The sequence below is a fragment of the Zerene cesonia genome, chromosome 15 (genome assembly GCF_012273895.1).
Source record: "Zerene cesonia ecotype Mississippi chromosome 15, Zerene_cesonia_1.1, whole genome shotgun sequence".
Classification (NCBI taxonomy): Eukaryota; Metazoa; Arthropoda; class Insecta; order Lepidoptera; family Pieridae; genus Zerene; species Zerene cesonia.
The window spans coordinates 9,027,658-9,041,025 of record NC_052116.1 but is presented as its reverse complement, the minus strand read 5'-3'; the positions used below and the strand labels follow the sequence as shown (position 1 = coordinate 9,041,025).

General features: G+C 32.8%; 2 protein-coding genes across 2 annotated transcripts in view; one reads left to right on the top strand and one right to left on the bottom strand.

Moving 5' to 3' along the window:
- Window positions 1-1,582: 1,582 nt before the first annotated feature.
- Window positions 1,583-4,484, bottom strand: LOC119832638 (cytosolic Fe-S cluster assembly factor NUBP2 homolog). Its single transcript, XM_038356329.1, has 4 exons — window positions 4,275-4,484; window positions 3,830-4,100; window positions 2,901-3,072; window positions 1,583-1,891 (listed from the first exon to the last, which is right to left on the bottom strand). The coding sequence occupies exons 1-4, from the start codon at window positions 4,383-4,385 to the stop codon at window positions 1,657-1,659; spliced, it is 789 nt and encodes a 262-aa protein (XP_038212257.1). The 5' UTR covers window positions 4,386-4,484; the 3' UTR covers window positions 1,583-1,656.
- Window positions 4,485-4,983: 499 nt separating this feature from the next.
- The window catches only part of LOC119832268 (protein tweety-like), a 52,524-nt gene continuing 44,139 nt past the window's right edge, over window positions 4,984-13,368 (top strand). The window contains exon 1 of the mRNA XM_038355928.1: window positions 4,984-5,250. The gene's annotated coding sequence lies outside the window, so the exon portion shown is untranslated. The remainder of the gene's footprint in view (window positions 5,251-13,368) is intronic.

The window sequence follows — 13,368 nt, the reverse complement described above, 5'->3', positions numbered from 1 at the left end:
AAAATTTTAACATTATATATATTAGTAATTAATATTGCCAAATATTTATTTACATAAATATTATATTTCTTGAATTAACAACGAAGATGTTTACTGAAGGTCTATCAATGAATTTTAATGATATTTTAACTTCAATTTTATCTTGTTACAGATTTACCATGTTATGGGACAGTTTCACATCTGCCTGTTATTTTTCACAAAATTTATATAAAAAGTCGAAAGGGTTATCAGGATAGTGAACTGTTCCTTAGTATAATTATATTATAATTAATAGTTATGCTGAGGCTACATTAGCGCGTGAAGATTCTTATCGTGTTGGCGCGCTAAAAATGTCAATGTCAACGCATAGGCATTAGACGACAGGGCAAACAGGTTATTAAGATGTTTTATTTGAAAGCTGGTGCTTCTGGTGTGTTAAAACGACGTTCTTGTCTGCGCCACAACTACGCGTTGCACAGAAACTACCCGGCCACATCAATCGCCCACTGATGTAGCCCCAGCGATAGAATTTAAGTTATGGCCGTCAAATATTTTCAGTGTATGTGAAGGAAATAAATAAAAATCTCTTAACTAAAACTTGTTTTATTTTTTCTTATTCACAATTTGGAATAAATTACACTATATCGTGATATTTCCTTAGAATATATATTTGCAGTAAAGTTCTTTTCATAAAATGAATAATTGAACATTAAAATAATAATAAAAAATTATTGGATTATGATTTATGAACAAGATTACACATTACAGGCGATAGACAATAAAAATGAAGTATAAATAATAAATACACAAAGTAGTTAAATAAGGACATGATAACATTTTTTATCGCAAATAACGAAACTTCGAAAATATTAAACAATTTGGTCAAACCCATCGATATAATACGTCATAAAGAAAACAATTTTAATGAATATGTAATTAAATATTTTGATAAAGGAACGTCTATAATATAAAGTTAACTTAACCATTCCAGTCTATACAGTACCAGGGTAGCCGAGTGTAGTGGAGCGGTCTCAAATGTGGTACAGAAGGGGGAAGAAACACAAAATAAGTTTACCAAATTTTATAAAGTGTTCCTACAGAACATGAATGTCACAGTCGGCAATGGAGCTGGTGGGACGCCTGATGGTTAGCTAAGCGCTACCACCGCCTATAAACATTTGGAGAGGCATAAGGTCCACTGCAGACCTTACGCCCCTACAAATGGATTGCCGACTTTAAATTGGGAAGGGATTAAGAAAGGATTGACGAGAGGAATAAAGGAAAGGACTGGGAAGGGTAAGGAAAAGGATATGGGCCTCCGGCTCCCACTCACCGAACGAAACACAGCAGAATGCTATTTCACGCCGGTCTTCTGTGGGGGTATGGTACTTCCCCGGTGCGAGCTGGCCCAATTCGTTCCGAAGCGTGCTCGACTACCACATACAATATGTTGTCCGTTTATGGCATTATAGCATCAGAGTTGGAAGAGTAGGTTCTTAAATCCTAAAAAGCGACAGAAAGCCGCCTAGTTTTATTGCAAATTAAAGTCAATAAAAATGCAAAACACATTTATTAAAATAATGTCTTTATTTTTGTTTTTTGTTTATATAATTTTATTAACACATACTTTTACTCTTATCCCTAATATAATATATTTTTACAATTTATACATTTAAATCACGATCCATTATGCAACAGACCACCTAGCTGGTCTACCAGATTGCTAAAGACTTTACTGGTACTAGATTCTGGTAGTTCTGTGACTGCGGCAAAGCCCTTTCCAGCGAGTTGCCCCACTCGGGGATCAATGGGCAATGTCCCCAAAAAGGGAATCTTTGCAATCTCTGCTAGTGATTGTCCTCCACCACTTGAGAAAATGTTTGTGCAGTAACTGCAAGTTGGACATTCGTAGCTGGAAGTAATTTCATGATTAAATACATTTACATATACAAGAATTATTATTCATACAAAAAACTAAACTATGAATAGTCAGAAATAGAAAAAATTTTAATGGATGTACAGGAGACATCAGCTTTGAAATAAATAAAGAATCATCAAAATCAGTTCACCCATTCGAAAGTACTGAGGTATCAAACTCAAAAAATGTATAATTGTGTGGTATATGAGGAAATCCAATAAATTTAGGTACAATAAATGTCGTCATATATCACAATATTGATATGCTTTCTTGATGATAGGACATGATGTTACAATTATTTTTTCAAAATAGTCAAGTGTTTTTGCTGATAACTAAGCTATAAATAAGCTAAAGAGCAACTGTAAAAAAGAAATTGGTCACCCATCCAATTGGTGACTGTGCCAATGGTAAGCCTCCATGTTTTTATTTCATTTACTGTTGCACGGGTGGCCGAGAGGCTAGGCGTTGCTACGGTTTGGCAAAAAACGCGGGTTCGTATCCCGCCTCGTCATAAAATTTTTTCTGATGAGGTGATTAGGATTTCAAATTTAGTAGGCGACGAGACCCGTGCCTCGTCTGCCTCTTAGAATACATCCTTCCTTTTCAGCCTTTTTGCCGTACAGGAAGGGTTTATGAGTTCGTAAGCAAGGGGATTGGGGTGACACGACAGGCGATCAGCGTATTTCTTTTTATATTTCTCTATTTCCTCTTGTACAGTCGGAACATTTAAATATTTATGAATCTCCACATTTTTGGACGCCTCCTTGGTACAGTGGTTTTCTATTCTTTCAAAATTTCTCATTTCTAATTTGCTCAGGGCAACAGAATAACAAAATCTTGAAAAATATTAACTATTATTAATTGAAAAATATTAACTGACATTATAACGGTCCATAAGATCTAGAGAACAATAGACAGACAGACAGACAGAGGGACATCAAAGTAAAACCAGAACAATCTACATTACAACCTGAGGCAAATTCAACAAAGCAATTACACTAACCCACTCATATTTTCAATAATACCCATGATGGGTATGCCAGTCTTCCTGCAGAATGTGATTTCCTTTCTCACATCCTCGATGGCTACCTCCTGTGGTGTGGTGACGAGGATTGCGGAACTGTGTTGGACTTGACGCAGATTTTCCATTACTGTGATGTGTTCGTCTGAGGTACCTAATTAAAAAAAAAATCATATTACGTCACATTTAAACTTATATTGTAAAGTGAAAGAGGTTAATTGTTTGGCTTATAACTACATCAAGAATTTGTTTGGGTTTGGTACAGTTGTAAAAATTCTTTTTAGTGTTTGACAACCCATTTATACTGCGTTTATATAGGTTTTCATTCATTTTTATTTAATAAACACACAATCAAACTATATATATATATTTAGAATAGATACCATAATAATGTACTAAATTTGCTTACATAATTTATCTTACAATGCTTTTTTTTTACAAAATTTATTTGCTGAAATAATTGAAGTTGCATGTCCGACATCTAGAAAAGCTTTAATTGGAACAGCACTCCTACATATAATAATATCATAAAGCTTAAGAGTTTTTTTTTTGTTTGTTTGAATGCATTAATCTCAGGAACTACTGGTCTGATTTGAAAAAATCTTTCAGTGTTAGACAGCCCATTTATTGAGGAAGGCTATATATGTACCACGGGTGAAGCCAGTCACACTATCACATCACACTAATATTATATCTGTGAAAGCTTATTTGTTTAGATGTTTGTCGGTCAATCACATTGATCAAATTTTCATGAAATTTGGTATACAGACAGGGTATGAGCTGACTTAATAGGTGAAAGGATACTTTTTATCCCGATTAAATGCTCGCTTGGAATCAAACAAGTATCTTGATATCCCTGCGAGTAAGGACGAGCTTCTAGTACAAGATAAATTAGAAATAATGTATTATACCTGGTGGAGTATCAATTACAAGAAAATCCAGGTCTTGCCAGCACACATCTTCGAGGAACTGTTTAATCATGGATGTCTTCTTGGGACCTCGCCACACAACTGCATCATTCCTGGAGTTCAATAGGAAACCTATAGACATGACTCCAAGCCTCTGTTCATTGTCTAGGTACACAGGTATCCATCCTTCTGGTCCTTGATGAATACTCTGGCCTTCCAGGTTTAAAATATATGGAATACTCGGCCCACATAAGTCTATGTCTAATAGGCCGACCTGGAATTTAAAGATTTTATATAAGTATGGATTATAAGACAGTGAAGTGAATCTTATTTATTTCTATTATATTTACATTACTTTCCTGCATCATCAAAGGTTTGCTTAATGTCTTGCAAAATATTATTATTAGAGTATGTACTTAAAAATAAAATAAGATAAGAGTTTTCTAACCTTAAATCCCTTTTCTTTAAGTGTTAATGCTAATTGTGTGCTAACTGTCGATTTACCGACACCACCTTTGCCCGATAGCACTAGTATTACTTGTTTCACTTGTTCTAACATTTTATTACACCAATTTTATCAATTCACAACAAAAAACAAATGACAATTTTGTGTTCTACATTTAAAAGTTGATTTATGACGAGGGATACTATATACACATTTTTAAGTTACCAAGTTAAATTTCTTTTTACCTATTAAAGTTGTAAACAGTATATAATGTAAACTGGAATTATATGATACGTCGATTGTATGAAAGTCTTTTAAATTATTTCTGAATCAAGCTTTGGATTTTCTGATCAAATCATTTACATATTATTTATTACAAATTATTATATATTTCATTTGTTACTGGAATTGGGCGTAAGATTAAAAACTGGCAATCTATGAGAATGACATTGACATTCTCAATTTAAATATTCAAATGTTGCTGACATGAAAAAATTTATATAGAGTAGCATTTATTTATTAAAATATGCTATTGATATTTTAATATATAAGAAGAAAGCCTTAAAAATATGCCAATAAAGAAAATAAAATGTAACTCCATTATTAGTACGGTAAAATTTATATTTTACATTCGTATAGGAAAATATGACAGCGCTTGCGCTAAATACAAGACACTAGAGCTCAGCGTGAGTGGCGCCGTCTTGTTATTTTTTCAGTTTTCTAAAGATTTCTTGAGTTGTGGTTGTATATTGTGTGCCGGTTCCATTATATAGAGATGCTATTTTTTCTGCATTTTATAAAGGATTATAGGACGTTTTGTGACTTAAATAGTTTGTGATACTGTTCATTTGTTATTATTTCATTTAAAATATAGTGATTTGCGTGTATTGGTGTATTTATTTGCGTAAATCTTGAGTGGTTGTGCAAGGTTTCGTCCCCTTCGAGATTTTGTGTAATAACCAGTGAAGTCTGTCTCGAGGTAATATTTTTATTTTATCTTATTGAAGTTTGTGTAATTCTTCGACTCATTAAAGCTTATGTGTTTATTTAAAATATCAATGCTTCTACCATGCGGGCGTGTTACCGTGCCGCTCAGCCCACCCCTCACTATTAAGACGAATGTATATTATGGGATTAGGCAATTGTGAATTAGAAAGCACACGGAATCGATAACCGCCTTTATTCTCTCAGTCCCAACTTGTAATGTTTAATTTAGAACAAAATACGACCAAATAAAATGAATCCAAATTCTGAAACGAAATAAGAGTCGGTAATATTAGATAAAAAAGACGTAAATATTTGTGATATTTTATAATTTTTTGTATAATTATACCTGGAAGGTATTACTTATAAATTATTAAGGATGTATTTTAGTTTTTATACAAACATTCGAGTTTTTTTCTAGTATCGATTATACATACAATCTATGTATTGTTAAATATGAGTAACCATGAATTTATTAGAATGATTAAGATTTTGATAAGATTTTAGCATTTTGGTTCTAATTTACTTGTGCACACATTTTCTTTCATATATAAAAAAAATTATTTTGTTTGGTGCATCATGTATTAAAGAAGGAATTATAGCAATTATATAGGTTTTTATTATAAAATACCAGGAGAGCTTGTGGTTAAAACCTTCCTATTGTAAATAAAAAATATAATCTAAATATACCTAATTAATTTTGTAATCAAATAATATTTAAATACAACAGAGGCGTTGTTGTATTTAAATATTAATCTCTATAAGTGCAGATGTCAATTTTCAGGCACATTTGAAACAATTGAACTGATTTGTATAACAGTTATTCTTTAAGTAGGTAGTTTTAGTAGTGAGTTTTATTGTTATTGTAATATAAGGATCCTCATAATCGACTTATGTTACTTACTTACTTGACTTATAGTTCAAGTTTTTTTTTTAATTTTACTAAATCTGTAGTTATAAGTACAAGAAAAAATAAATAAACATAGTAAAAAGAAAAAAATTAAAAACACATTTTTATGTTATGATGATAGAATCAACTAACTTATACATAGTATACACAAGATATTGCTGAAGATTTCTTAAATTATCAAAAAAATATATTATTTTAATGAATCCATTCACTGCTATCTAAAGAGCAGGTCTTGCTAGTAATTCATTAAAATAGTTAATTAAATTTTTAGTTTAAATGTAAATGAGATGGTATCAACTAGGGGTTACATTATTTATGGAGGCTGAGTCATGTTACTGCCTGTGGGGTGAGTGGTGAAATAGTTATTGGACATTTGTTTATTTGTTTGTAAAACTAGAAGAAAAATCATGAATTCAAGGTTTGTTTACACATATTGTAATAAGATTAGTGACATTTTTGAAATGTATTATTTTTTCTAAAGTATATGTTTAGCAAATGATAATAATTTAAAGTGGTTTGCTAATATTATACTTTAGTATTATAACTTTACAGATTTTTTCATCAATTACTTATTTGTTAATCTAAAAGAATATATCAAAAACGTGACATAAAAGCTTACATTAGAAATCAACTCTTCCCTCATAGGTTGAACCTTGAAGCAGAGGCATAAATCACGGCGTTGGTATCACCTACCTATTATTGGACGCGTCCAGCTGTTGCACACGCGGTCAATACGACTTTCGAATATCATTACTATTAATTATTCTTCGTGTACTTACTTAATTTATTGCGCCTCCGCGGTTTGACTTATGACCGAGAGATGCTTTGATGTTAGCTCGTAACGTGTTGGATATGATTCCTTTCTAAAATAAAAGGTCACCGACTGTGGGGTTGGGAGAGTCCCAAGTTATTAAGTGGAAACTAATGACAACAGTTTCCTATGACACATAAAAATATCGTCAATTGGTTATAAACACATGGAGTAGGAAAACCTAAATCTTCATGGAATTGAGAAGCTCGTTCGTTTTTGGAAACGAAGTTTTAAAATAAATAATTAATTGGCTATTTAATACATTCTCTTATTTTATACACCTTTATCAGATACTATCATGTATTGAAGAAAAATAAAACAGTTGATTTAAACGTTTGCCATATTGCTTATGTATATAAATATAGTTTTAATTAAATTATCGTGAACGTGTAGTCTTGTATTCGAAACAATGAATGGTTGTAAGAAATCAAATAAACGATTTAATTCGACGATGTTCCCAAAACGATTAGTCGGTAATTTAATAGTTAGAAATAAATTTATAACAAAATCTTTAATTGAAGATCTATAAAAAAGAGTTGTTTAAAAAAAATTCTCACTAAGGATATTTTTGGATTTTTATTCTGTCCGCTATAGGCAATTGGCATTAAAGGGAATCTACGGTCCCTATTCGTTGTACCCCCTAATGTTTCTATCGCTCCCCTGTCGAATTTACTCCGAAATTGCAATTTGGGATAATTATAGTTTCATCATTATCATGCCCTATGTGCCTAATATTAAAAATTTAATTAAAGTAATCATTGTGGGTTTTTATAAGCCCAGTAAAATGTACAACAACTTGATCTTACATTTTTTTAAATTTATATTTTAATTATTCTATACAGTTGGCAGTAATTTCATTCGTGTATTCAAACGATACCAAAAGGCATTCAAATATTACTTTTAATCTGGAATCCAGGCACATCTCATATTTATAGTGTATTAGGCAATTTAATTCCGCGTCACCTAAACGTGTTAATCTCTGAATATATTCAGGGATTATCATTAAGTTTTAATCCAATTGATAGGCTTACTAAACAAGCGTAACAGGAATGGAAAATGCTAGAAGTATAGAGAAAAATAATAGGCTGCTATAATTGCACATGGATAAATAACTATACCCCGACGTGATACAAAGTAGCGTACTCGTAATGTGCACCCCTTGTCCCAATGCAGTTAAAGCCCCCGCCCCCGACTCGCAGCCTAATGGTGCTTGCAATTTGCACCGCGTCTTAACAACTCTTGACCCATTCTAGAAAATACTGGAAACAACGAGTTTTGGCAGTCCATTTTATGTGCTGGCAATGCCGCTTCAGAATTAAAAAACAACGCATTACCTAATAATCTATTACCAAAACGGGTTTTCAAATTTTACTACATTATATAAGATTTTTTTAAGGAAAAGGCAATTTGATCACGAAGCGGGATTCGAACCCGGGTCTTTTTATCAATACGTGATCAATTTTTTTCTATTCTTTAAACATTTCTTATTTATCCAGCATTCCAATGCTATAAAACTAAAAATTTAACGTCATATGATCCAAACATTCCAATTTTTGTTCATCTTTAATATGTACGTTTAAAAACTGTGCTCAATGCGTTTCAATTTATTTTATAACTACAAAACGTAGCTATATTACATAGAATTGATCGCAATACATTATATCACATACAGCGTCATGTACTTTATCATCCTTAAGATACAAAATAATAGCTCAAATATCTTAACTAATAGTCTAACAGGTATTTATAGTCTTCAAAAAGGTCGATTTTCGTTTCAGATAGACATCTCGTATCGTATTTACTTCAAGCACAATTTATATTTTATTGAACGCAATACAAGTCCAAAGCGAAATTCAATTGCGTTTACGTAAGTTCTCATCGAAATTACTTCCCGGCTCAATTCTGGTGTTGATACGCGGTGGGATGAAATCACATCCCCCCAGCGATTGTCACTGGTTTGTCACTACAACGCTCCGCGAGATTGCGTGTTGCGAAGCGAACAAGACGACAGACTTGTGATGGGGGATTTACTGGTCCCTGTTTTATAATTATTTAATTTACGGAAGTATTGGAATGTAATGGATTATTTTGACTCAGGGTGGACAGGCGGTTTATCCTTATCTTTCCTGGGAAACTGGGATCGGCTCCATCTTCTACAAAACTGTTATATATAGATGAAATTATCAGCTTCTTTCGTAGTGATTCGTAGAAGTCCTTTTAATTGTCGTCGAATAAATAATATACTGTATCAATTACAGTTGCGTATGATATTTTATATGTATTTTAAACTGATTAAGCTCCAACGTAAATTGATTTCAAGAAATAGATTTTTTATTTTTATAATGGAATGTATAATGTTGCAATTGCTTTAAAAAACATAATTTAACATTACCTGAAGTAGGTTACTTACACCTTGTATTATTATGTGAATGCGCTGGTCTGACCTTATCTATGAAATTAATTTTTTTTTTTTGTTTTACTAGATATAGACGTAGTTATGTATCGACATTTGCAATTGCACAATTTTAATTGATAATAAGTGGTACTTGAATAACATTCAACATTGTTTTAATGTTATAACATAACTATCTGGGGTACCCGGATCCACTTGGTCAGTTATAAAGTTAATATATGATATATGTAATTATTTAGTACTTATATTTCAATACCCATCCCCGCGGGCATTCCACCGTCCGTGGTATATGCTAAGTGGTAATTCTGCAGAATGCGTGCTGTAGTTACTGAGATTAGCTTGTTCAGAGAAACAAACTCTTCGGCTTTATATTATTTAAGTGTGGATTTGCTTTGGTCGCAGTCGGTACAAAATGATTTAAGCATGTCAAGACTTGGTTTAAATAAAAAAAAAAGCAGTTACATAAATTAGTAAACAGTTTGTTGAGTAACTATTACCGCGTTCAAACAAACGAACTCTTTTACTTTATTATATTGGTTTACAATTAAACTATTTTAATTAAATCGAATACCACAAGCCAGTAGGTATTGCTTAATTATATTAATCGGCTGCAAATAATGAACAGTTCATTACGATTCTCTAATCATACATGCCTCTGCATGCAGTTTCGATGTATTGTGAAGCTCTAGGCCATAAACGCGCAATTAATTGTATAGTCGTAATACAAAGTGCAAATTGCACTTGCATGTGTTATCTCTTATCGGCGATGTGGGCGGAATGCGTCCCGTTCCATGTGATAGTGCCTCATACAAAGTATTGTTTGTGGGTTTCTTTAGGTATGTGGTGTGGTACCTATGTGAGTGTGTTCCATAAATTTTTGGTCTTGTTTTAAATGTTTCAAGATCATAGCTTTCAATAACGAGATCGTTACCTATGAACCAAACATTAACGTTTATTTTAATATTCGAATAGCAACAGGACAATCAAGATGTCGGCCGTCTAAAATTACCCGCCCATATTTATTCCGGCCGCCATTACATCTGTCACTTTGCGTGCCATAAACGCACGGGAAGCACAGACAACGAAATCATAGACAATAATCCGACCGGACGCTGGGTGCAACGTATCGTCGCTTCCGCGTGATAGCACCAAATACGTTGACACGTGGTCATTGCTTGCTAGTTAGTTGAGTTAGGAAGTTTTCTGTCACGTATATGGAATGGGAATGATGGGTAATTCTTTTGACGGGTTTGGGCTGGTTAATGAATAATTTAAGGACGTGCCGTATGTCGGACTGTCGGGGTATAAAAGTGAAACCCTAATGTGATATGGATGAAATTTCTATGGTTTTATTGGTTCTGACTTGCAGGCAAAATTGAATAAACCTCCTCGGGTTAATGCGAGTATTTTTTATATAAAATTTCACGAGTTAAATAATAATCCAGTCGTTCATTAGTTGTAAATATTATAAGTATCTGATTCAGTAATAGAATATGACTGAGAATAAGAATCTATAACAATGAATTTGTACATATATTTATTACAAGTATGTATGAATTGACATTAAGTGGTTTAGAACACACAAACACAGGTTTCTATTTAATGAAAAACAAATGTGTAATGCATTACGCAGATGTCTTATTTATCCGCGTATAAAGATACCTAGCTTATAATTAAATTACATCACTACAGTTCAATTAATGCCTTTATAAAATATCCTTGAATCACACATAATCTGTGGCTAATAAGCACGAATTGAATGAGTTATTGGCTCGAGAATGATGAGTAATAATTCGCGTCAATAAACGATCGTAGGAAATTAGCAATGTCACTGAGTGTAGTGGTTAACGGGAAGCGTAAACCGTATTTTGAGGGCACGTATTTGTTTTTGTGGTTTTCCCTAAGTTGTAGTTTAATTGATCACCCATAATAATTTGCAGTGATAGCGGCCGTAATTGGTGTCGACATCGGTGCTTCTGAATGGCCGAGGTTCTCTGTGGGGAATATTTTTTTAGATCTGAGTGTTATGGACATGAGTTATAGAATAGTAATTAATTGTGATATATTTTGTAAAAAGATGAGCGTATGTGTGTTTGTAGTTACAAACTTATATTACATTGGTACTTGTTTAAATTAGTAGCAAATGATATGATTATATGTAAAAATAATAAATAGGTACTTATGTATTGGCCCTGAAATATAAACAATAAATTGACTCACAATAAAACTTTATATATCCATATAGGTTCAGTTTCAATCCAATTATATACTTAGACTGTTTCGATGATCTCTTTAGCACTCCGGGTTTTTTAAAATATCCTGCGCTGAAGAGAAATGTTTCTCATTCACGATTCAGTGCAGGATTAACAATTGGCAGAGTAGCGACAATGACTCAGCTCCTCTTCATTACCTCAATGCATAAATATCCTTTTTACAATCTCGCGCCGCATTGAAACGCGTCCAACAATGCTGAACGGATCTGGTTCGAGCCAATTGATTTATTCCATCGGTTTCGGTTCATACATGAGATATATTTACTAGCTGGATGTAGGAAAAGTATTGAACCCACAGCTTTGCAATGGAAATTATCAGCGTATTCATCAGTTTGATTAAGGAAAATTTACCAGAAGTACAAATTGTCATTCTAGTACATAACGTTTTGCTTCGGAGCGATTTCCAGAAGTCTTTACTTCAGGATTTAAGGAAGAGCGAAGTTTTCGTTTGAGACAGTCGCGGGAGTTGTGTTAAACAATGGGCCAGTTAGGAAAGTAGTCAATCTAGACAACTAGGCAATTACTCCAATTCAATTCCTTTTATCTGTTTTCACGCTTTGGGACGACTGGGCGAGGGCTTTCGTTTCTTTTGTTTTGCAATTCTAATTATTTCCTAATCCTTTTAGAATGTAATGATTTATAATCACAGACGATTTAAATTTTACATTGACTGTATTGTAGGTTTTAGAGAAAGTTTTTAGTCAGATAGTTTAAAGTTTTAAACGACCTGGAGCGTGATGACAACGGAAACTACCGCGCAAACATCGGTGACGCTCAATCAATACACAAATTGTTTAGCAAAAAAACTAAATCCATAAAAATAGCAATAAAGATGGCTTCCTTGTACCGGATCTAAGGCCCAATTGTTTGCCAGCGGAGCGGAGACTATTGGAGTGTTTACGGTACATTAGTTTCCTTGTATAATAAACAATGGGTCCAAGTTCGAATTCAATTATACATCTGAAACAGGGTCGAATATTGTAGTGGATGAAGGAGGAATTGTTTATAATTGACTTCCAATAGAGAATTGCTATTCAGATCGTTTTTATTTCGATGCCATTGACCCTGGTTGACCCGGGATAAAATAAAAAAAATTGAGTCAAAATTAGATTAGCAGCGCTTGAGTTGTTTTCAAACAACAAGTAGGATATGAATAAATGTTTTAATAATATTATTTTACTACCTTTTTTGTCGTTAATGGCGTCACCTGATTAAAGAACTAGGTCATTGCACAGTAGGTATAGAGTATGTCGAAGATGCAATTTATAATAAGTATAATATACTCTTTATAAGAATTACTCATCTATCTAGCTATATGTACTTCATTAGCTTGTAGACCCGACTTGGTCCGAGATACAAAAAGAATAGAGCAGCATATAATATGCATGATCGAGGACTTTTTCATTTCGTATTTCGTCTTATAAATTACATAAATCCATACAATTTTTGTTTCTTTTTATAGTGGGTAAATACAGAAAATAATGATATTACTACCTTACGTATTTGTTTACAACATTAATAGGTTATTACATAAAATTTGTTTAAATAAAAGCCAGTCTTTATTTACTTAACAATATTTCCATTGACAACGCTTTGCGATGCTATGGGTACTTCCCATTATTATTATTTTTATCATGTATCTAAATGCATGATGTATGACGCATTATTTACTGCTTATGTATAATGTTGTTATAATATACACGAAT

What these genes read in the sequence shown, in the direction of transcription:
- LOC119832638 (XM_038356329.1), bottom strand. Translation starts at nt 4,385, where the DNA reads ATGTTAGAACAAGTGAAACAAGTAATACTAGTGCTATCGGGCAAAGGT. An exon ending in TGTAATTGATACTCCACCAG is followed by an intron (nt 3,073 to 3,829) that starts GTATAATACATT and finishes TTTTTTAATTAG; the next exon opens with GTACCTCAGACGAACACATC. An exon ending in ATTATTGAAAATATGAGTGG is followed by an intron (nt 1,892 to 2,900) that starts GTTAGTGTAATT and finishes AATTACTTCCAG; the next exon opens with CTACGAATGTCCAACTTGCA.